A 24,927-nucleotide genomic window follows, 5' to 3' on the forward strand; every position below is an offset into this window, starting at 1 on the left:
GACCGTGGAATGATTGTTGATGCCAGAAGGGATGGTTTGAGTATCTTAGAAGCTGTTTATTTCCTAGGAATTTCACGCACAACCATCGCTAGATAGGGTCTCCCAACCCTTTTTATGCCATGGACCCTCCCATTAACCAAGGAGTCCATGGACCCCAGGTTGGGAACCCCTGCTCTAGAGTTTACAGAGAACGGTACTGGAAACTAAACACCCAGTGAAAAGCATTTGTGTGGGTAAGGAGAGGAAAATGTCCAGACTAGTTCAAGCTGATAGAAAGGTGACAGTAACTCGCAGAACCCTGTGTTACAACAGCAGTGTATAGAAGAGCACCTCTGAATGAATAACACCTCAATGGGTGACAGCACTTATCATGCACTCAGAGGAAACTTTTAGGTTCAGGAGGTACCTAAAGTGGTCATTGAGTGTATATGTACTTTGATAACAAATTTAATTTGACTTTCTCCACATCGACCAAGGTGTTCTCCTAATTTAGTCCCATTTGCCCATGTTTGCCCCATATCCTTCTGAACCTTTTCTGTCCATGCATTTTTCAAAGTGCTTTTTCAACGTTATTGTAATGAATTTAGGAGCAGCGTTTTTCCTCCACCATCAGATTTGTGATTGGCCCGTGAAAGCTACCTCATTATTCCTTTTGCACTACTGTTTTTATTCATTTCTGTAACTTGTATCTTTTGATTTTGTCCTGTGGCAAAAAGCAAATTACACGTCATAAGATAGTGATAATAATTCTGCCTCTTCTTTAAGCACATTCTCTGGTAGGTCATTCCAAGTATGTGCCACCCTCTGCATGAAGGTTGCCTCTCCTGACCCTTTAAAAACCCCCTCTCACTATAAGCCTATACCCTCTCATTTTTGGTTCCCTTTCCCTGGGGAAAATGATTGTGTATTCACTCTACTTATGCTCCTTCGTGACTGTATACAGCTCTAAGCTTCCTTGGACATGGTCTACTGCTGCTGTAGCCCATTCATTTCAAGGTTCAACATGTCATACATTTAGGGATGCTCTTCTGCACAGCACTTATGTGATAAATGGTTATTTGAGCCGCTGTTGCCTTCCTATCAGCTTGAACCAGTTTGGCCATTCTCCTCTGAACTCTCTGGGGCTTTTTTTTTGCCCACAGAACTGCTGCTCACTGGATGAATTTGTATTTCTCTTTCTCACTTAAGCCACCCTCATTTACCAATGGTGTCAAAGTTGCTTTGCGCACAAGCCAACTGAAGCAATGAGAAGGCCTCCATTCATACCATGGCTTTCACAATCCTTGGGTGTAAAATCCTTGAGCATGCAGATTGTTGTAATGCAGTGAAACATAACCCACATGCCATGGATAGGCGTCACAAGTAACCAGGAGGTAACGACCAGATAATCATTATAAAGTAGCTGCTGATCAGGACAAGGGAGAGTGTTAACACAAAGTACACTGCACATGCCCTGGTCAATCAAGACGTACACAAAAGCTGGATGAACTCAGCAGGTCGGGCAGCATCCGTTGAAAGAAGCAGTCAACGTTTCGGGCCGAGACCCTTTGTCAGGACAAGGGAGAGTGTTGCTAGTTCTCCAGTGATCTGGGAGCCTTCATTTCCATCTCAAGCCCAGTGAGACTTTGGTTTCACACTTTGTCTGAATGACTGCAAGCTGAGACTTTTCTGTTCAGGTTGAGGGGAAGTTGAACCACAGCTTCTGATCCTGTTGCAGATGTGATGGCACCTGCATTGTGGCTGACTAGCATTTTGCATAAACATAACGAGTCCATCATCAGAAATAATTTGACCACAGTTGGGGCTTTTGACCTCACAAGTGAGAGCATCAGCCTACACTTAGAAACGGACCAAGTCTATACTCCACAGCATCCACCTAAGCACACTAATCCAGTTTTTAATCTCTCTGTCCATAAGCTTCTTGCAAATTCTACTATTTGTGTACACATCTGGTGCAACTTGTAGTGGCCATTTGGCCTGCTAAATAAGTTCAGCTTTGGGATGTAGGAGGAAATCAGAACTCCCTGGAGGAACTTCTGTCACAAAGGGAAGAGGGAGGGAAGCATATAAACACAGACAACAGGATTGAGCTCTGATCTCTGGAACCATAAGGAAATGGTTCTACCATGCAATCCACTTGATCATAGAGGACTGCAGCACAGAAATGAGCCCTTTGGCCCTCTAGTCCACACTGCCCTAGTTGGTCTTTACCTAGTCCCATCTACCTGTACCTGAGCATGGCCCTCCATACCCTCTCATTCGTGTATTGATCCAAAATTGTCAAAATGTCCCTTAGCTCCGTTTGGCTCTGTATAGCAGCTGTTTGCCCTGCTGAGGACTTTCCAGCATTCTGATATTTTTAGGTATTGATCCTTAAGAATAAATGAATCCGTACAATTGGAAAACTTGTACAAATGATATTCTGTTTGTCACCTTTGCCCATAACCAGCCCCTTTTCCCCTTTTCCCTATTCAACCATTGTTGTTGGAATTCTATGCACCTAGCTTCTCATTCTCTCCAAAGTTCACACTTTACTGCTGCAGTTCTCATCTTGCTGAAGGTTCACAGAAGACTAGGAAAGAGCAATAATACTTGCCTAAGTCATACTGCATCAGGCATGTGGAAAGGGCAGTGTGAATATGGGGAGGGGAGAAATGAGTATATTAGCTACCTCGCTCAAAGCCTGTGTCCTGTTGGGGATGGCTAATCTGATGAATAGGACCAATCAATGATGCCGTACCTCTTGACTAAATAAATAAATGTTAAGTGCGACTTCACATTTCTCATTTTTATCAATAATGTCCATTCAATGCATTCCAAAGCAAGAAATTCTTGACATGTGAGTTTCCCTCAATGTTTTTAACCAGCAGCTTTCTTCCTGTTTCCTTTCCCTTTAGTATAATACACCATTTTTTAAAATTTTCTTTAATATCCTTATTTCCATCCGATGCTTGGATGGAATGGGATTGTTTAACCTTCAGCCTTGCAAGGAAGAAGGTAGTGAAAGCTATTGACTTCTATTGCGTCCTGCCCACCTTTTATTTCCTGGCCTCCCTTGCATGTGTTCTCAACTGTTAGTTTTCTTCTTATGGTCAGCTACCAAAATAGCCTTCCTGTGAAGCTGTTTTAACCCATCCCTTCTGCACTTTGCTGCACTTTCATGCTTTTTCATTCACTGGGGATTTGATTAAGGAAGTTGGTGCTTTCACTTGAGAGATGGGAACTGAATGCGTTGTCTGTAGTGATACAAGCACAGTTCAAAGGCTCTCACTTCATTCCAAACCAAGGGCAATGATAATACAATTGAAGTTTGCTTTAATGCACATTTGAGCGGTCCTTATCTGTGGTGATGCTTACCATCAATCCCAGAATTCCTCAGGACCTCTGAGTAAAAGTGGTGTTTCTTTCACCCACTTTGTCTTTGAGTCCAGGCAGCAAGGGAGTTTGATAGACTATAAGATCATAATACATAGGAGTCAAATTAGACCATTCAGCCATTCGAGTCTGCTCTGCCATTTCATCATGACTGATCCAAGATCCCATCCAACTCTGTACACCTGCCCTCTCACCATATCCCTTGATAGATTAGGAATCTATCAGCTTCTGCTTTAAATATACCCACAGACTAGGGCTCCACCACAGTCTGTGGAAGAGCATTCCACAGATTCACCACTCTTCAGCTAAATACAATTCCTCCTTACCTCTGTTCCAAAAGGTCGCCTCAATTTTGAGGCTGTGCCCTCTAGTTCTGGAAACTAAAACTGGAAACACAAAGCACTTTGTGCAACAGGGACAGCATCCTCAGCCACCTTCCCTCCTGCCTGCCCCCAGCTCCTGCCAACCAAGCCCTCCCCACACCAGTGTTCTCCAGAACTTTCTCCCCATTCCACCACCCTGATTGGCTGACACCACATTCCTCAGTTGAACAACAAAGCTCAAATCCAAACAGGCTGAAAGCAGAACAGCCTGCTCTTACAAAACTGCTAAAGTGAAATACCTACAGCATAACAGTTAAAATCTTAACCAGGGCATTACATATGCTTGTAAAGAGGTCTCTGTGTCAATGGGTGCAAAGGGACTTAGGAGTCCTTGTGTAAGACTCCCACAAGGTTAATTCACAAGCTGAATCTGTGGTAAAGGTGGCAAATGCAATGTTGGCATTTATTTCAAGGGGAATAAAACAAGGAGATAATGCTAAAGCTTTGTAAGACACTAATCAGGCCACACTTGAAGGATTGTCGACAGTTTTGGGCCCCTTATCTCAGAAAGCACATTGTCATTCGAGAGAGTCCAGAGAAGGTTCACGAGGCTGTTCGAGATGGATTCCAAGCAACATTCAGAATGTGCAGTGTGTATATGGAAAATGACTTCTGGAAGATTTGAGCTCCACCATGCACATTTCACTTTAAGTTTAGTGGGCCTTTTTGGGTGTTTTTCTTTCTGTTAATAACTGGTTGCTGAAGTAAACATTCCTAAGTATACTACTTTATAGTTGTATGCAGTGTATGATCTGTTATTTCTTGCTGACAGGCGATTGCTGGGGGCAGTAAATCACACAACATTCACACAAACTGGGGTTTGGGTGGGCGAGACATTTGACAAACCAAAGTCGTATACACCCTAAACGAATGAAGTCCGAGGAAGGTGGGTTTTTCATCGCGGAGTCCAGTGACTGTTGTCGGGAGGCTAACAAGCAGCATTCCCAGAGACACCTAGTAAAAAGAGGTTTCATTACGGGGGCATCATCCCAGATTAAATTCGTTAAACCTTGTGAGATTGCCTTAAGAATTGATTAAGAAGGTTTGTGTTTAAGCCTGTGGTAAACTATTGTCCAGGAAAGTGACTAAGATACGTGGTTATGGACGCTGCAGTGGTTAAGCGTTGGGGTGATTCAAAGACGTTGCCCATAACTAATGCCTGTGTTCTGAGCAGGGTGGCTATCTGCAGCCCAGATGATCAGGGTTTTGGGTACTGTTACAGCATTAGGGAAAGCTACCATCATGGAATGGCGATTTGACCGAACAGAGAGGAAAGATGTTAGTTCAGACTAGTGCTGATATAATGGGAGTGGATCTGTCTGGTACCATTGGGGAACTCGGGGAGACAGGGCTATGGGGCCATTCATAGTTTTAGAGAAGATGGGAGTATAGGCAAGGGTGTTGAATAGGAAGTTGAGTTTCCCGTAGCTGAGGGAGGAAAGCAAAGTTGCTCTCCTTTCTGCAGGGTGAGGAGAAAATGTTGTCTGAAATGATCAGTCCAATGAGTCCCTCAGCAGTTGACTTAAACCCTGAGCTGGTTTTCACTATTACATCACTGGTTGATAAATGCAGAAGTAGATCAGCGGAGAGCCAAAGTTATGGTAAGCTGAGGGTGTTCTCTGGGGTCAAACCCACACCCGATGGGGAAGAAGAAGCTGAGCAGACATCTCAGTTACTGGATGAATGGCAATGCTCAGATAACATGAAAAAACAGAGACTGGTGGAGAGCTTAAGCAGTCTGGTGGCTGATAAAGGTCCCTCAAAGTAGAAAATCCATTAGTCCTGTCAGCTAATTATTTGTGAGCTCTGGAAGATGCTTTTGGCTCCACTGAACATGCAGCTGATCTTAGAATGAAGTTTATTCACACATTCCAGGAGGAAGGAGAGAAGTGGTCTGCCTACACTTTCAGTTTGGAGAAGCTGTGCCACAAAGGGGGCATTCAACATTCTGAGAGAAATTGTTTGAGGATGGAGCAAGTTATAAAGGGTCAACACACACAACACGCTGGAGGAACCCAGCGGGTGGAGCAGCATCCATGGAAACCACAGGTGCTGCCTGACCTGCTGAGTTCCTCCTGCTTGTTGTACGTGTTGCTTTGACCCCAGCATCTGCAGAGTATTTTGTGTTTATGAAGGGTTCATTGTCACATGATGTGAGTTGCTCTACATATTTGAATAACCCATAAGGTGTGCCCTCTTCCATCTTTTGCTGAGTTACTCGGTGCTTAGAGAAGAGGAAAGCATAATGGAGGATCGGGAGGCCTCCATGAGCAGGACAAGATCCTTGCTCTGTTGCTAAAGTCACCCGATGCTACACAAGTGGGGGTTTTGCAGGATGTCGGGAAAAATCTGAGGGCTAAGGTTTTTTGGATGATATTGGTTGGTGCTGCCACCAAGCCTAACAAGGCCAATAGGAAGCTGGACCCACTGGTGGGTCATATCAAAGTGAGGGTTGATATTGAGCAGGGTCCCTCGACCAGGGAAGTGACCGGTATTTTCTGTTACAACTGTGGAGAAGATGGACATTTCAAGCTGGAGTATGAAGGACAGGAAAATCTTCAGAAAGTAAATCAGTGGTTAATCAAACAGAGAAGAAAGGAGATATGGAGAGACCCAATAAAGGAATGGGCTGATGTCTCGGAGAGGATGCATTAAGGGAAATACTAATGTACCAAGCACTATTTCTGAAAGTTTAATGCGACCAAGCTCTGTATCCATACTGATTGAAAGTGTTTATGCTAGAGCCATGTTTGACACAGGTTCTCAAGTTACTTTGCTTTATAGATTCCTTTACAACCGGTGTTTGACACATTTACCATTGACTCCACTCGGTGCCCTTGAAATTCAGGGGCTTAGTACTGATAAGTGCCCCTACGATGGTTACTTGTCTTTGAAGCTGGAATTTTTGGAAGCAGATGTTGTGGTAACTGAGACTACTGACACACCTGTGTTGGACTGTCTGGATCCGGTTAAACAGGGTGGAGCTTCCATTCTTGTGGGAACAAATACTGATGTTCTGAAGGCTCCTGGGAGCATGTAAGGAGGGAAAAGGAGAAAACTTTTTGAAAACCTTGTGCATTCACCCGTGCTCGGAGCTGCTTTTGAAAAGGTGGACGTTTCTCCTAAGCAGGATGATGAGCAGAAATGAGGGACTGGGGTGCACCCAGTCTAAACCTGTCACGTTACATCCCGGTGGAGTAGCTAGAGTGACTGGAATCCAGAATTTGCCAGAAAATTTGAGGAATGGAAAAGAAGATTAACTGAGAAGATGTTGGGTCATGAAGATGCACTTCTACTGACAAGTCAAATGTTGGTTACTCCAGGAATACTTGCCACACTATTACAGCGACCAAGGACACCCCTTTTAAAGAGAGGTTTCACCAGTTAGCACCAGCAGAGGTTGAAGAGCTTTGGTAGCACTGCCTTAAATAGACGGAAGTTAAATTCAGTCATGGAGCAGGGCACTTGCGTCTCTGGTAGACTCGAGTGATGGGTGGGGAGGCACCCTCCAATGGACTGGGGTGGTTGAAGCTGGAGGAGCTGAAGAAGGGATAGGAAGGTCTCAGAGTCAGGACACCCCCAAATAGGCTGGCCTCTGATGCACCAGGGGAACAGAGTGTTGGCGGTGCAGACTCGAGGGGCCGAATGGTCTACTTCTGCACCTATTGTCTATTGTCTATCCCCCTAGTGAGATGTGTCACTCCCATTCACAAGTCGATTGGAGGCCCTGACATTGTGAAATTCCTATGACAACTGTGTTATTAATGATGGTGTGATAAGTTTCAAAGTCATGAGAACATGATTACTTTTGGTGGGGGTGGGAGGAGAGTGCAACACCCTGGTTAAGATTTTCTTTGCTATGCTGTAGGTGTTTCATTTTAGCACGTCTGTAGGAGCCGTGTGTTCTGCTTTCAGCCTGTTTGGGTATGAGCTGAGATGAGAGACTTTGTTGTTCAATTTAGGCATGTGGAATGGAGAGAAGATTCCAGAGAACACTGGTTTAGGGTGGTCTTGGTCGGCAGGAGTTGAGAGGAGGAGGAGGAGGGAAGGTGGCTGAGGATACTGTTTCTGTTACACAAGGTACTTTGTGCAGATGAATGGCTTCAAGGAGAAAGGACCAATACTGCCATGGAAGAACCCATTTGTGTGAGATGGATTTCGAGTGACATTCGGAAGGTGCAGTGTACATCGAAAACAACAGCTTCTGGAACACTCGAACCTCACCGTGCACATGTGACTGTCAAAGTACAATGGGCCTTTTTTTAATCTACCTTTCCTTTAATAACTGGTTCTGAAGTTAACATTTGTAAGTATACTTTATAGCTGTATGCAGTGTACAGTCTGTTATTTCCTGCCAACAGTGATTGCCAGGGGCAGTTAATCACACAAACCAGGGTTTGGGTGGGCGAGACATCCCAATCTCACAGATCTGGTGAGACCAAAGTCGAATGAAGCCTGAAAAAGGTGGGTTTCTCACCGCAATTCCAGTGGCTGTTAGCAAAGGGCTAGTAAGACACACTTCCAGAGAAGCCCAGTAAAAAGGGGTTTCACGTATTAATTTTCATTCAACTGAAAAGTGCATGCCTTTAGAAAACTGTTCAGTTTCAAATTAAAGTATGGCTACTGTCATCCACAAAACAATGGCGTCCAATCATTCTCAGAAATCCCTCACTGTGGGCTTAGAGATCACATGCAGTGGGTCTACATTGGGAGACGCCTCCAGGAAAGTCCATGGAATGCAGCCCCTCTGCAGTTGCTAGCTCAGGTCCACACAGTCTGACTCTTGTATTCCCCTCTGCAACTGCGTGTTAATGGATCAGGCTAGTGGCTTGCAAAGGGAAGTTCCTGAATGTGTCTGCAAAAGAAACTCTAAATATTTCTGGCTGGCAAAGGAGGAAGGCTGACATTTCCCCTATGACTCTTTTAACACTCGAGCCTTGCCTGAAGTGACATGGGTGGGGTTGGCTGCATTTCTGTGCATCATCCGAATAATTTAGAGGCAGAATATCAGGAACTACTTGGTCTTGTGTACAGCTGCATACCTAAACTATTTTTAGAATATTTTTCCATTTATTTTTCATGTTCACCTCGTCTTTACTGATTCTCTTGAATTTCACTTGGATCTCTCTTTGTAACTAAGAACAAAAGATAAACAAAATGACTGATGAACAGTGGAAGATTGGAGTGTAAGTCCCTGAAAGTGGCAACAGAAGTAGATGAGGTGGTAAGGGTGGTTATACTGGCCTTCATTAAGATTTAGAGATACTGAATGGTAACAGCTCCTTCCAATCCATGTAGTCCACGTCAGCCAATTACACCCATGCAACCAATTAACTTACTAACCCATATGTCTTTGGAATAGAACATAGAAATCTACAGTGCATTACAGGCCCTTTGGCCCACAATGTTGTGCCAACCACATAACCTGCTCTATAAATTGCCTAGAATTACCCTACTGCATAGCTTTATATCTTTCTAAGCTCCATATAGCTATCTAAGAGTCTCTTAAAAGACCCAATTGTATCCACCTCTACTAATGTCACTCTCAGTGCTTTCCACACACCCACCACACTCTGTGTGGAGAAACCTATCCCTGACACCTACTTTCCGTACCTACTTCCAAGCACCTTAAAACCATGCCCCCTCATGTTAGCCATTTCAGCCCTGGGAAAAAGCCTCTGACTAGCCACACGATCAATGCCTCTCATCATCTTGTACACCTCTATTGAGTCACCTCTCATCCTCCGTTGCTCCAAGGAGAAAAGGCCAAGTTCACTCAATCTGTTCTCATAAGGCATGCTCTGCAATCCAGGCAATGACCTTGTAAATCTCTACACACTCTCTATAGTATCCACATCCTTCCTGTCGTGAAGTGACCAGACCAGAATGTGGGAGGAAATCCACGTAGTCATGGAGAGAACATACAAACTCCATGTAGACGGTATGGAATTGAACCTGGGTTACTGGTGCTGTAGTGACATGCTGCCGTGCTGCTGGTCGGGTGTTGGCAAGTTGCACTTGTCAGGTCATGTTTGAAGTGTTGAGTGCAGTTCCAGTCACAGCATTACAGGAAGGGTGTTGGAGCTCAGGAGAGGGTGCAGCAAATGTTTACGAGGATGTTTCCTCAATTAAAGAGGATTAACTGTAAAGCAAGGTTGCGCAAGCTTTGATTATTTTCTCTGGAGCTTCAGAGGCTGTACGAAAACCTAATAATCTATGTCTCTCAATTCCCAACTTCTGTCAAACTTTTTTTATCCTAAAGATGGAAATGCCAAACACTAGAGGGCACAGGTTTAAAGTGCAGGAGGAGTTTAATTGAGGTTGCATGGCATTTTTTTAAATTCAGCGTTAGGACCCTGAAACCTACCACCAGGTCAAAGGTTGCAAGCAGGCCTGATGGCATCATCTAGGTGAAATATAGACAGACATATGAAGAGGTAGGGAAAATAGACCATGTGTGGGCAGCAAAGTTTGTACAAGCACTGTGAGCCAACAGATCTCTTCCTACTCTCTACTGTCTTGTCTAATTGTACTTCCACCTTCAACATTTTAGTTGTTTTAGTTTTTATTTCCTCTATTTTACATGCCACAGCTTCAGAGGAGACAGAGGGAGAGAGAGTTTCAAACAAGCAAGCAGCAGCACTTGGCACATTTTGCACACCACAGTTCCCAAGGAAACACTGGCTCGTGCATAATTAGGCACTTGGCAAGATCCAATTAAAGGAGGATCGGCTTAAGTAGAGAGGCCATTGTGTGATTGGACCAGTGTTAGTGGGGAGTTGAGGCTTTGGCTCATCGAGGCTTCGGCAAGGAGAGGCATAGATTGCAGGAAGATGTTTTCTGTTATTTATTCTTTCATATTTGCACAGAGCAGTGGGGGTGTCAGGCAGGATGGTGAAATGCTGCTCTTGTGGGATGTGGGAAGGCAGGGAGACTTCCTGCAAGAAGTGAAACCAGCTGGAGTTTTTGACAGACCTCGTTAAGGAGTTGGAGCTGGGACATGATGAATTCTGGATCATTTGGGAGGCTGAGGGGTTCATAGACCAGACATGCGGGGAGGTGGTTACACCCAAGGTGCAGGACTGTCAGGAGGGAGAACGGTGATAGGCAGCCAGAGCAGGGTTCCTCTCAACAACAGATACACTGTTTCAGGCACTGTTAGGGAGGGATGACCTATCAGAGGAAAGGCACAGCGCTCAGGTCTCCTCCTCTGTGCCTCAGAAAGGAATTGAGGGCGGGGAAGAGATGAAATGTGATAGGGAATTCATTAATTAGGGGAACAGAAAGGAGGTTCTGTGGATGACAACAAGATTCCCAGATAGTATGATGCCTCCCAGGTCCAGGATCAGGGACATCTCAGATAGTCCACAGTATCACAGTCCACAGTGGGAGGGTCAGCAGCCAGAAGTCGTGGTCTACATCAGTATCAATGACATGGGTAGGAGGGGTGAAGAGGTCCTGCAAAGTGAGTTCAGGGAGTTAGGTGCTAAATTAAAGTTCAGAGTTCAAAATAAACTTTATTATCAGAGTACATACATGGCTTTGATAAAATCTTTAGAACATTTTTAAATCTTTAAATCTTTGTTACTGAACTGTAAACATCAGGAACTGTAAGCAGTGAAAACAGATAATAAATAAATGATGAGCATGAAATAACAAGATACGAGTCTTTAAATGAGTGTAGTTGATATGTCAAGAGCCTGATGTTGAAGGGTAGTAACTGTTCTTGAAGCTGGTGGTGCGAGTCCTGAGGTACCGGTACCTTCTACCTGATGGCAGCAGCGAGAAAAGAGCATGGCCTGGGTGGTGAGGATCTTTGATGGGTGCTGCTTTTCTACGGCAAAGTTTCATGTAGATATGCTCAATAGTGGGGTACTTGAATTAATCCATTACCTTTTGTAGGATTTTCCTCCCAAAGGCATTGGTGTTCCCACACCAGGCTGTAATGCAGCCGGTCAGCACACTTCCCACCACACATCTGTAGAAGTTTGTCAAGGTTTTTGATGACATGCTGAATCTCCGCCGTCTCCTGAGGAGGTAAAGAACAGGACATCTGGAGTTGTGATCTCAGGATTGCTACCAGTGCCCCATGCCAGTGAGGTCAGAAAGAGGAAGATCATTCAGTTTAATATATGGCTAAGGAGATGGTGCGGGAGGGAGGGCTTCAGATTTGTGAATCATTGGGCTCTCTTCCAAGGAATGTGGGACCTGTACTGAAGGGACGGTTTGCACCTGAAATGGAGGAGGACTAAATCCCAGAAGGAAGATTTGCTAGTGCTGCATGGAGGGGAGTTTTAACTCGGATTTGCAGGGGGATGGGAACCGGAACAGATAGTGGATTGTTGTGGAGAAGATATTGTTAAGCCTACATACAAGGTCAGCAATCAAAAGGTTTAGCATGATGGGAATAATGTTCTGAGCTGTATATAATTTCAATGCAAGGAATTTTGCAGGAAAGGCTGAGCTAAACATGAAGAATTATAACATTGTAGCCATTACTGAGTCATAGTTGCAGATTGGCAGCTTAATGTTCCAGGGTTCTGTTGTTTTAGATGCGATAGAGGGAGAGGGATGGCATTATTGATCAGGGAAAATGTCACAGCAGCGCTCAGTCAAAACTGACTGGAGAACTTGTCTAGTGAGGCTTTATAGGTGGAACTGAAGAATAAGGTATCATCACGTTGATGGAGCTATATTATAAACTACCTAACAGTCTGTGGGAATTCGAGGCACAGATTTGTAAAGACATCACAGACTGCTACAAGAAACAAGGTTGTGACATTAAGTGATTTTTAACTTTCCACATTGATTGGGATTCCCATGCTATGAAAGTGTTTCCATACTGGGAAAGAGTTTGTTAAATGTATTCAGGAAAGTTTTCTTAATACATAGTAATCCCAGTTAGAGATAGTGTGATACTAGATCTCCTGTTAAGCAATGCGACAAGGCAGGTGACAGAAGTTAGTGCACAGGAACATTTTGCATCTAGAGATCATACTGCCGTTAGTTTCAAGATAATTATGGAAAAGATGGGTCTAGTCCTCACTGAGATTCCAAATTGGAGAAAGGCTACTTTTGATGGTATGAGGGACAATCTGCCAAGTGTGGATTGGGGCAGGTTGTTTTCTGGAAAAGGAGTACTAGGTAAGTGTAAGGCCTTCAAAGTGAAATTTTGAGAGTACAGAGTTTGTATGTTCCTATCGGAAGAAAAGGCCACCTTGATTGTCAAGAGGGATTGAGACCCTGGTTAACAAAAAGGAGGTGGGGCACAGCAGGTATAGGCAGGTAGGAACAAATGAAGTACTTGATTATGAGAAATGCAAAAGAACACTTAAGGAAATCAGGGGGTGGCTTAAAGGAATAAGGTTGCTCTAGCATACAAGATGAAGGAGAATCCTAAGGGTTTCTACAGATACAGTATTAAGAGCAAAATGATAGCAGGGGACAAAATTGGTCCTCTGGAAGATCAGACTGGTAATCTATGCTGAAGGAGATGAGGGAAATCTTAAATAGATTTTTTGCATCCGTATTTACTCGGGAGATGAACATGGTATTTATAGAAGGGTATGGGAAGAAGGCAGGGGAGTGGAGATGACTGGAAGAATGGAATCAGCTCAGGATATGGAGCAGACTCAATGGGCCGTCTAGCCTACTTCTGCTCCTACGTCTTATGGTCTTAAGGTCTAAGTCATTCAAAGCAGCAGAGAAGTTATGGGCCCTATTAAGATTAGAGGAAAAGGTGTTGGCTGTCTTGAGGCAAATTAGGGTGAATAAATGCCTAGAGCCTGACAAGATATTCCCTAGGAAGCTAATGTAAAAGTTTCACAGGCCCTAACAGAGATATTTAAAACATCCTCAGATATGTGTGAGGTGCTGGAAGATTAGAGGATAACTAACGTTCTGTTGTTTAAGAAAGGTTCCAAGAATAAGCCACGAAAATTATAAGCCGGTGAGCCTGACATCAGTACTGGGAAAGCTATTGAAACATATTCTAGGGGATTGGGTAGACAAGGATAGTCCAGATAGCTTTGTGCATGGTAGGTTATGTCTAACCAATCTTAGTTTTTCAAGGAAGTTACCAGGAAAGTTGATGAAGACAAGACAGTGGATGCAGCTTACATAGACCTTTGCAAGGCCTTTGACAAGGTCCTAAATGGGAGCTTGGTCAAGAGTGTTCAGTTACTCGGCATTCAGGATGAGGTAATAAATTGGTTTAGACATTGGCTTTGTGAGAGAAGCCAGAGAGTGGTCTTGGAGTGTTGCCTCTCTGACTGGAGGCCTGTGACTAGTGGTGGGCCACAGAGACTGGTGCTGGGTCCATTGTTGTTTGTCATCTATATCAATGATCTGGATGATAATGTGGTTAACTGGATCAGCAAATTTGCAGAGGACACCAAGACTAGGAGTGCAGTGGACCGTGAGGTAACTTGCTGCAGGATCTGGACCAGGTGGAAAGATGGACTGAAAAGTAACAGACGGAATTTAATGCAGACAAGTGTGAAGTGTTGTACTTTGGGTGGACCAAGCAGGGTAGGCCTTGCACAGAGACTGTTCGGGCACTGAAGAGTGCGGTAAAGCAGTGTGATCTGGAAATACAGATACAGAATTCCTTGAAATTGGCGTCTCAGGTAAATGGGGTTGTAAAGAATGCTTCTGGCACATTGGCCTTCGTAAATCAATGTATTGAGTGCAGGAATTGGGATGTTATGTTAAAATTATATAAAACATTAGTGAGGCCTAATTTGGAGTATTATGTGCAGTTTTGGTCATCTACCTGCAGGAAAGATATAAATAAGGTTGATAGAGAACAGAAAATTTACAAGGATGCTGCCAGGACTGGAGGATCTGGGTTTTTGGGAAGGGTTGAGTAGACTAGGAGTTTATTCCCTAGAATGTAGCAGATTTAGTGGAAATTTGATAAAGGTATACAAAATTGAAGGGTATAGAACGGGAAATGCAAGTATGCTTTTTTCGCTGAGGTTGGGTGAGACTACAACTAGAGGTCATATGTTAAGATGAAAATTGAATTGATTAATACACACATGAGTGCATCCTACTTCACTAAGATTGGTGAGAATGTGAAATGAGCTGTCAGCACAAGTGGTGGATGTAGGTTTGATTTCAACATTTAAGAGAAATTTGAACAGGTATGGGAGAGGAACCGATTCCATGTTCCGGATGGGGTCAATGGTTCTAGGCATATTAATGGTTCAGCATGGACTAAATCAGCTGAAGGACCTGTTTCTGTGCTGTAGTGTTCTATGATGCTGTCTAATTTCAGTGCAGTGAGCCAGGAGTGGCAGGCAATAACAATGAGAATGAACTAATTCTCCAATTTTTTTCTTCTCAGCTTTAAAATCACTGTAGAGGGTAATTTTCATGTAACTGCAGATAAATGATTATTGAGCACATCTACATGGAACATTGTCACAGGATAGCAGTATCTATCATCAGGGACCTCCACCAGCCAAATCATGTTCTTTTTTCACTGTCATCAGGTTGAAGGTAAAGGAGACTCTCACCACCAACTTCAGAAACAGTTATTAACCCCTCAACCATCAAAGCTCTTGACCCAAAAGCAATAGCTTCACTTGCCCCATTGTTGAAATGTTTCCATGACCTAGAGACTCACTTTCAAGGACTCTTCATCTCATGTTCTGGATATTTATTGCTTATTTATTTATTATTATTATTTCTTTTGTACTTAGAGTTTGTTGTCTTTTGCATACTGGTTATACGCCCAAGTTGCTGTGGTCTTTTATTGATTCTATTATGGATTTATTGGGTATGCCCACAAGAAAATTAATTTCAGGGTTGTATATGGTGATGTACAGTATAAAACTTCGGTAAAAAGTTTACTTTGAAGATGGGCCCCACAGTGCATTGTTCAACAGCTCTCAAATCTAGTGGGGGTGGGGGAATGAACATTTTGCTCATGACAGGCTCTGATGCAAGTTAAAATTGACCCATGTTACTTGCAATAGTTTGTGTGAAGCATATTTGCCCAGATGTTGAATCCTATGCAACCCAATGAGACTCTTATGGGTTAGTAAAAAACTGGCATTTTTTCGTGTTAAGGCAAGTGGTATTGTTCCAGGAATGTTATTAATTAACCATCTGTCACACCCAAAAGAGCCTGGCTTTATTGATGCTACTTTGGAAGGTACTTTTATACAAGTGAATTACTTCTATCTTAATACAGAATCCACAACTTGCAACTCCTCATGACCCCTGTCCCATACCCTGGCTCTCCCAAAATCTTGACCCAACCCCTGATCAACCATCTCCAACAACTGTCCACCTTGCATACCTGGCCACAATCATTCAACTCAAGTACCCTACCCAGTTCACTTTTATTTGGGCCTGCGGTCACTGGAACTCTCTGAAGGTTGTAGAACAGCTTTCTTTACGTGTGGATACTATAGAGAGAGTGCAGAGGAGATGACCTGATAGAGGTGTATAAGATGATGAGAGGCATTGATTGTGTGGATAGTCAGAGGCTTTTTCCCAGGGCTGAAATGGCTAACATGAGGTGCATAGTTTTAAGATGCTTGGAAATGGGTACACGGGGGATGTCAGAGGTAATTTTTTCACACAGATTAGTGGGTGTGTGGAATGCACTGCCAATAAAGCTGGTAGAGGCGGATACAATAGGGTCTTTTAAGAGGTTCTTAGATAGGTACATGGAGCTTAGAAAAATAGAGGGCCAAGCAGTATGGAAATTCTTGTCAACTTCTAGAGTAGGTCAGTACAATGGTGTGGGCCGAAGACCTGTAACTTGCTGTAGATTTCTGTTTCTGTGTCAGAAGTGACCATGACTAACATATTGGACCAAATCTACACCCAGAATTATAAATTGAAGTTACCAAATATGTTAGAGGCAGATACACGAGGGTCATTTAAGAAACTCTAAGATAGGCACGTGGATGATAGAAAAGTGGAGAACTATGTAGGAGGGATTGTTAGATTGATCTTGGAGTAGTTCTTAATGTTGGCACAAATCGTGGGCTGAGTGCCTGTACTGTGCTATATTGATCAATGTTCAAATGGAGTAGGCATGGATCCATCAGTCTGTGTGCTACTGTAGTGATATGCTCCAATGTACAAGCCACTAGCTTACACTAGGTTATCTGTGACAAACCTCCAAGATCTCTACTGTTCTCATTTTGGCTCTGTTGGAACCACAAATATCATTTAGCTGTTGTGCGGCTGCCCTGACCCACAACTCTTGAAATCCCAAAGTAAATCTCTCCTCATGGCTTCTTTAGACCATTCTGTTCAGCAACACTTCTTCACCTATCACAACATCCTTCGGATCCTCTGATTGTGATTAACTCAGTACACTCCTGAGGTTCCTCAGACTCTAATACATCCTGAAGGTACAAGATGTACTTGTATCTACACCATCAGTTGCTTCCAGATATGGCAACACAAGTCCTGTGGTAAATCATAAACACAAGAGCTTCTGCAGATGCTGGGAATCCAGAGAAATGCCTACAAAATGTAGAAGGAACTAATCAGATCAGGCAGCACCCATGTTAATTCTATTTCCCCCTTCCCATTCCAACAAGTCAGTCCATGGTCAGCTCTATTACCATTATAAGGGCACTCTCAGGTTGGATGAGAAACACCTCATTCTTTCTAAGTAGCCTCTAACCTGATGGCATGAACATTGATTTCTCTGGCTTCTCTCCTTTTCCATTCTGCATTCTGGCTTCCCTCTCACCTCGTCCTTTTTCACCTACCTATCACTTCCCTCTGGTGCTCCTCTTCCTTCCCTTTCTTCTGTGATCCACTAAAGTCTTCTGTCAAATTTCTTCTCTATCCCTTTAACCTTTCCCAGCTTTCCCCTTCAGCTTGTTTCACCTATCACATGCCTGTTTGTGCTCCTCCTTGCACCTTTTGCTTCCTTCTGCCTCCTTTTCCCAGCCCTGATGAAGGGTCTTGGCCCAAAATGACCTGCCGAGTTTCTCCAGCATTTTGTGTATTGTTCCTGTGGTAAATCGTTTTGCATCAATCCAGTAAATAAGACCATACAGGTGTTGAACTGGATGAGGTGGCCTTTGGCTCATGTGCTCCCTCAATAACTAGACTTCCTTTTCAGCACCTACAGGAGAAAAGACAGCAGTGGCTGCAGAACATCCATGCCTTGGAGGAGCAGAAGTCTGCCTCAGACTGGGAATATGTCAGATTGGCAAGTGCCCTTCGCCAGAGCAAAACAGAGCAGCTACACTTCAAGAAGAAAGAAGTTGCCAGGTTGGGGAACCCTTTACTGGAATTTGACAAGCATTTTGCTAGGAATGTATTCTGGTATTGAGTACTTAAGTACAGTCAGAATATCAGATGTGTAGTGAAGAGTATTTTGATTGCCTGATATGGAAACACCAATGCCCCTTGAATGGAAAATCCTACAAAAAGTAGCGGATATGGCCCACCATTAAGCACATCTACACAAAATGATGTTGTAGGAAACCAGCATCCATCATCCGGGACCCCCACTACTAGGGTATTCTCCCTTCTTGGTGCTGCCATCAGGAACCTCAGAACACACACCACCAGGTTCAAGAACAGTTACTAGCCCTCAACCATCAGGCTCTTGAACCAAAGGAGATAACTTCACTTCCTCATTGATATGTTCCCACAACCTATGGACTAATTTTCAATGACTCTTCATCTCATGTTCTTGATTTATTGCTTATTTGTGATTTCTTTTTGTATTTGAACAGTCCATCTTTTGCACACTGGTTTGGCACCCAAGTTGGTGCAGTCCTCCTTTGATTCTATTATGGTGGTTGTTCTATTATGGATTTATTGACTATGCCTCAAGTTCTCCCTAAATATTTCACCTTTCAACCTTAATCTACAACTTCTAGGGCCAGTCTAGCCCGGCATCAGTCTAGCTGGCATTTGGTCTATCTATGCCCCCGCCCCCCCGACGCTGAGCATTTCCAGCATTTATATAATCCAAGTTAGGCTGTTCCCGCCACAGTGTAGTTCGCAATAGGCAGCTGTGCATCTGCTATTGTTGGGACTGCTGTTTTAACAATATGCCTTTCTGTCAAATGTGCTCTGCTATCGATATGATTTGGTGTGCCCGTTCTCTGGTGCACGCGTAAAACCCAGCGTTCGGTTTTGGTAACTGATGTCCACCTCCCAGTGAACCTGTGCCTTTTCATTACTGCTCCGACAGGCGACGCCAGCTCGAAGCACAGAAGGAGGCAACGGAGAGAACAGCGGCAGAGACGAGTCTTCAGCTTCAGCGGCTCGGCCAACAGCTGGAAGCTCTGCACAAAGAGGCAAGTCTTGGAGGAGGTTTATGTCGCCTCTCTTCTACAGAGTGTTGTGGGACTCTTGCACTGTCCAATCATGCGTGGTGAAGGAAGTGAGAGCAGGCGTGGGCTGTAGTCTGGTGGCACTTTACTTCTCCATTGTCACACGGGCTTTATCTCAGTAGTTTTAAAGATACCGGCGCACAACGAAAATACAGACAGCAGCATTGCAGAGGCAGCTGCTCGGGTTTGTGTGGGTTTGTATGTATTGAGAGGATGTAGCAAACCCCGCTTTTCATGCTGTCTTCAGCTCTGCGACAAGGACGCCGCTTTTGCCTCTGTCCAAGACAGAGCAGAGAGGCTGCAAAGGGAGCTCGAGGCACGGGAGAGACAGCACCTCTTCACTGACAGCCGAGCTGGGTCGGGCGCCGGTGAGCAACTGCAGTCAAAACCGAGCCAACAGCAAAGTAAGTAAACTTAGAAATGGGTGCCTATAAATATAACCGACCCGGAAAAGTTGCGTTTTCAAATATTTTGAGGTTAGTTTAAGAATTGCTGTACTAATGATCGGATCTGTATCTTTTAACAAATAAGCAGACGCTGAGATATGCAAAAGTTCATTACATATTAGCTCGATGAAGTCTACTCCCGGGAACTAAACGCGGGTTTTCAATCCGTAAGTGGTAACTTGCTAAAGTTGAGCCGTTCCTGGGTGCGCTGAGGTCGGAGGGAAGCTTGGAGGGATGGCGTACATTTAGTTTCCTTGTGCCAGTGGTTTAAGGCTAGTTTCCTTTTGTACTTTCGTGGTATTTCTTGATGCCTTGCTGAACTGTCATACTTCTGGAACGTTCCTATCGGAAGTAATAGTCCACAAGATCCCACGGACAGCACAGATGCAGGTGGCTGTGGGAAACCTTTCCACCCCAAAGCTTGGTTGGCCATGATGACCCCGTGTGTGACTGTGTCACAGATCACCTGTGAGGTGGTGACGGTGCCGTACTCGCACTCAAAGTGGTTCCCAGAAGGTGTAGGAACAAAATTGTGTAATTTGGCCCATCAAGTTTGCTCTACCATTACATCCTGCCTTCTCCCCCTAACATTTGACGCCCTTACTAATCAAGAACCACGGTTCCATTCTTGTCTGCTCTATCATAGTCAATGTCTTGTTAGCGACTGTGTCTCCCTGCACCTGCGCTGCTGAATTGTCAGACTTTTTTTTGAAATTCAGAAAGAGGTTGCAATTTCTTTCAATTAAAGTTGGGAAAAAATTGTGTTATCTTCAGCAACAAGAGCTTGTTTCTAGCTGAGTGGTCCATTCCTTCCCAGCTGTGGTGTGTATGCACAGCCTTGATAATGCCACCTTAAAAATGTTATACAACAAAGTTATGTAGGATGGAAAATCAGTTACAGCACTTTTTTAAAGTGCAGTTCAACATTCAGAAGTTGTGCATTATTCAAAGGTCAATTTCTGAAGTTGCAAAGAGAAGACAAAGTGCAGGAGATGGGGGCTTGCTTTGACATTGACTTCTGTCTGTGTGACCTTTCAGTTGGTGGTTTACAGAGATGCCAGTGTCTTATCACCTACTGAAGCACTTCTTAGGAAGGTTAGAGCAAATCACACCTTCAACTGATCATCTGTTTAGGGGAGCCGAATGCAAGCTGACATTGATTTTAGCTGGGGGAAAAACTGTTTTTAAAAGTTTATAAAATCAGAGCAGAGAGCCAGCGTATTTTCTCCAGGGCTGAAATGTCTGATACTAGAGGCATGCATTTAAAGTGTTTGGTGGGGGGGGGGTGTTCAGAGGCAAACTTTTATTTAAAATTGTGGGTTGCCTGGAATGTGGTTGTGGTGGTGCATACAATATCGACATTTAAGAAACTCTTAAATAGGCACATGAAGATGTAGAGAATGGAGAGATGTAGATCGTATGCAGGCATAAGAGATTAGCTACCACAAAACTACACGTTGGTGATAAAAGGAAGTCTTATTCTGAGGTATTGAGAGCAACACACAGGCAGGATCTATGGAGGGACTGATGAAGTGTCTCTGCCTGAAATGTTGACCGTTTATTCCCCTTCTTAGATGCCGCCCGATGCCGAGTATTTTGCTCTGGATTTCCAGTATCCACAGACTCCCTTGCGTTTCTGATTTTGAGGTGTCATTAGTTCAATTAGTTCAGAATTATATTGTGGGTGGAAGGGCTTGACCCCATGCTGTACTGTTCTATGTTCTAAAGTGCTTTAAATACTTAGAATGTTAAGCAGCTTCTGTGGTGAAAGAAACCTTTAACACTTGGTGACCTTCAGAACAGTAATATAATGAAGTTCTCAGAGGGATTATCTAAATAAAGAAGCTGGGGAAAATGGGGTGGAGTGGGTTGTGTAGAGAAATTCTAAACAAGGATTAAAAGCTAACATAAAAGGAAAGCTAATTTTTGTAGTAAGTATATTATTCAAGGGTGGGGCTGGTTTAAGAACAACACAACAAATTTTTGTGGAGGCACAAGGTACAGTGGATATACTGAATGATAATTGGTAACCTCTCTGGCAGTGAAGTGGGACGGATTGGATAAAGGGGACAGTGCGGGAAAAAGTGAATTGGTTTGAGGTTGTCATTGGGATATTCTGCTAAGAGCTTATTCCCTGGTGGAGGCTGACCATTCACCCTGCTGCTTGTAGTTAAGGACGATGATAATAAGACTACCGGATCTGCTGTACCATTCCTTCATGGCTGATTTATTATCCCTCTCAACCCCATTCTCCTGCCTTCTCCCCATAACCTTTGATGCCCTGACTAATCGAGAGCCTATCAACTTCCACTTTAAATAACCCCAGTGATTTGATCTCCACAAGTGATTATTGCAACGAATTCCAGATTGACCGCCCTCGGGCTGAGGAAATTCCAGCTTATCTGTGTTCGAAAAGGATGTCCTTCTATTCTGATTTTGTGCTCCCTGGTCCTAGGCTCCCCATTATAGGAAACATCTTCTCCATATCCACTCTATCAAGGCCTTTCAAATATTCACTAGGTTTCAATGAGATTCACCTTTCATGGCCCTTGTGGCTAAGGGGATCAGGGGGTATGGAGAGAAGGCAGGTACAGGGTTCTGAGTTGGATGATCAGCCATGATCATACTGAATGGCGGTGCAGGCTCGAAGGGCCGAATGGCCTACTCCTGCACCTATTTTCTATGTTTCTATGTTTCTATTCTTCTAAACTCCTGCAAGTACAGGCCCAGAGCTGTTAAATGTTTCCCGTACGTTAAACCTTTCATTCCTGGTCTCATCCTCATGAACCTCTGTTAGTGGACCCTTTGTTAGAAACATATTTTCTTGTACCTTCAGTATCCTTCACCCATCATGTCTCTTGGGTGAGCTGTTGTTTCCTGGAGTGTGCTGGTCTTGAAGTACTGACTCCTTCCTTCAAATGACCAGATTCAGTATTTGATGCATATGCTAATGTACTTAGTAAGACTAGCCTGGTGGGATGGCGGGTGCATAATGCTGGTCTGGTTTGTAGGCTTTGAGTGATATAGCACTGTCGATAAGGATTTACTTAGTGCTGGGCATTTTTAGTGATATTGAGCCATCGTCCTCAATACAAGCAGTTCATCACTCAGCTCCATCCTTAACTTTATCTTTGATAGAGCTAATCCTAGCGTACGATGGAGGGACAGTGCCTTTCCATCCCTCTGGCCACACTGAAGCAGTCAGGGCTTAATTTCAAATTCAGCAATTTCAGATAACCAGCTCTTCCTGTTTGTGTCAAACAAACCGGTTCCAGGAGGTCATCCATCTCTGTAATAACTTCCCTCCACAGATGCTGTCTGACCTGGATTTGCTCCGCTTTACTGCTCTTATTTCAGATTTCTATCAACTTCAAATCTTTTTTTTATTTTCAAACATGATGCTGGAGGATTAGAAGACTGCAGATTCTCCTCCCGTTTATGAAAGAGTAGAGGATCGAGATGAGTAGCGCAGGCCCATCAGTGAGAGGGAGGGAAATCAGTAGCGACTGCATTCAAGAGTTGGAAAAGTATCAGTTAGCTAATAAAAATCAGCATGAATTTGTTAAAGGTGCGTCAATGTTTAGCCACCGATGTATTAGCTAAAGTAGATGAGAGTGCAGTTGCTGGAAATCTGAAATCAAAACAAAGTGCTAGAAATATTCATGCAAGCTATAGAAAATGGGGTGCAGGAATAGGCCACATGTCCTTACTCTGCCGTTGAATATGATCGTGATAATCTCTTTATGTCATATCTCCTCCCTGACCTCATCCCCATACCCCTGGCTGCCTTGCATATCCAGAAATCCTACTTCAGTGACTTGGGTTTCTGTGATGCTAAATTTCAGCTTCACTCCATCCCCTCAAGATTGCAAGGCTCAGAAGCATAATTTGGCCATTCAGCCCATCAGGTCTGCTCCGTCTTTCAATCATGGCTGGTATACCATCCCTCTCAACCTCATTCTGCTGCCTTCTCCCTCTAACCTTTGACACCCTTACCTCTGCTTTAAATATCTTAGTCCTAAATCTCTAGCCCCTTATCAAAGTCTGTCAGCTTTGAAGTTGAGTATATTGTCAGACACAGTTTAGTGAAAAAATTACTCACAGCAGCATCAGAGATACAAATGAATCAGATAAGCAAATTATACACATTTTTATAAGAAAATGCAATTGGAAGTTTTTCAAAGAAAAAAAAGTCCTTTTCAGAGCAAAGTGGTCATAACATTGCTAAACTATCATTATTGGGGTTTTGCCAATTGGTTCAAGAACGGAATGGTTGAAGTGAAGTAGCAGTTCTCAAATCAAATGGTTTGGGACCTCAGGTGACACAATCCAGACATCGGGAATCCTTGGTAAGTGTTGGCTCCCTGACACATCAGTGAAACAGCATAATTGATCTGTAACAGTTTCTTGCTTACGAGAAGCTGCCCCACTGGAGTATTTCTACCACACCTTGTTTTTATTGCCCTACATTGGTGCTGCTTCCTGCACCCATGCTCAACTCATTAATTTCATCAACATTGCCTTCAACTTCCACCCTGCTCTCAAATTTGCTTGGCCCTTTTCTGATACCACTTCCCCCCCACTTTTTTGATCTTTCCGTCGCTATCGCTGGAGAGAAACTATCTACTGATATCTTTTATGGACCTGCTGGCTCTCACAGTTGGCTTTACTATTGCCCACCATATCATTTGTAAAAAGTGCTGTTCACTTTTGTCAGTTCCTACACCTCCGCTGCATCTGTTCTCAGAATCAGGGTTTCCATTCTAGATCAACTAAGACGTCCTCATTCAAAGAACAGCTTTTCCCTTCCACCTCCATTAATACTCCTCTCACTTGCATCTTCTCCATTCCTCCTACATCTGCCCTCACCTCATCCACTGTCAAAACATGGATAGGATTTCCCCTTGTCCTTACCTACCACCCCAAGAGCCTCTGTATGCAGCACATGATTCTCCGTAACTTCTACCATCCCACCTCTAAACATATCTTTCCCTCCCACACTCACTCTCCATTTTCCACAAGTATCGCCCTCTGTGACTGCTTTGTATACTTGTTCCTGCCAACTGATCATCTTCCCATCACTTGAGGGACAGTGCTTCACCTGCCCCTACACCTCCCTCACCACCATTTAAGGGCCCAAACTGTCCTTCCAGATGCGGGGACACTTCATCTGTGAGTCCATTAGGGTCGACTAATGCATTTGGTGGTCCCAGAGTGGCCTCCCCTACATCAGTGAAACCTAACATAGACTGGGGGACCATTTCACCAAACACCATTGCTCTGTCCACCACAAGAAGTGGAGTTTCCCGATGGCCGCTCGTTTCAATTTGACTTCTTATTCCCATTCTGACGTGTCTGTCCATAGCCTCCTCTACTGCCACAATAAGGCAA

The 24,927-nt window shown here is 43.9% G+C and overlaps 1 protein-coding gene across 1 annotated transcript in view; it reads left to right on the plus strand.

Annotated features, from left to right (window-relative positions):
- Nucleotides 1-24,927, plus strand: part of lrmp (lymphoid-restricted membrane protein) — a 223,699-nt gene that overhangs the window by 93,431 nt on the left and 105,341 nt on the right. Inside the window, exons 16-18 of the mRNA XM_059987688.1 lie at nucleotides 17,863-18,014; nucleotides 18,949-19,054; nucleotides 19,338-19,494. Coding sequence (XP_059843671.1) covers nucleotides 17,863-18,014; nucleotides 18,949-19,054; nucleotides 19,338-19,494 — 415 coding nt within the window. The remainder of the gene's footprint in view (nucleotides 1-17,862; nucleotides 18,015-18,948; nucleotides 19,055-19,337; nucleotides 19,495-24,927) is intronic.

This window comes from Hypanus sabinus, chromosome 13 (assembly GCF_030144855.1).
Source record: "Hypanus sabinus isolate sHypSab1 chromosome 13, sHypSab1.hap1, whole genome shotgun sequence".
NCBI lineage: Eukaryota > Metazoa > Chordata > Chondrichthyes > Myliobatiformes > Dasyatidae > Hypanus > Hypanus sabinus.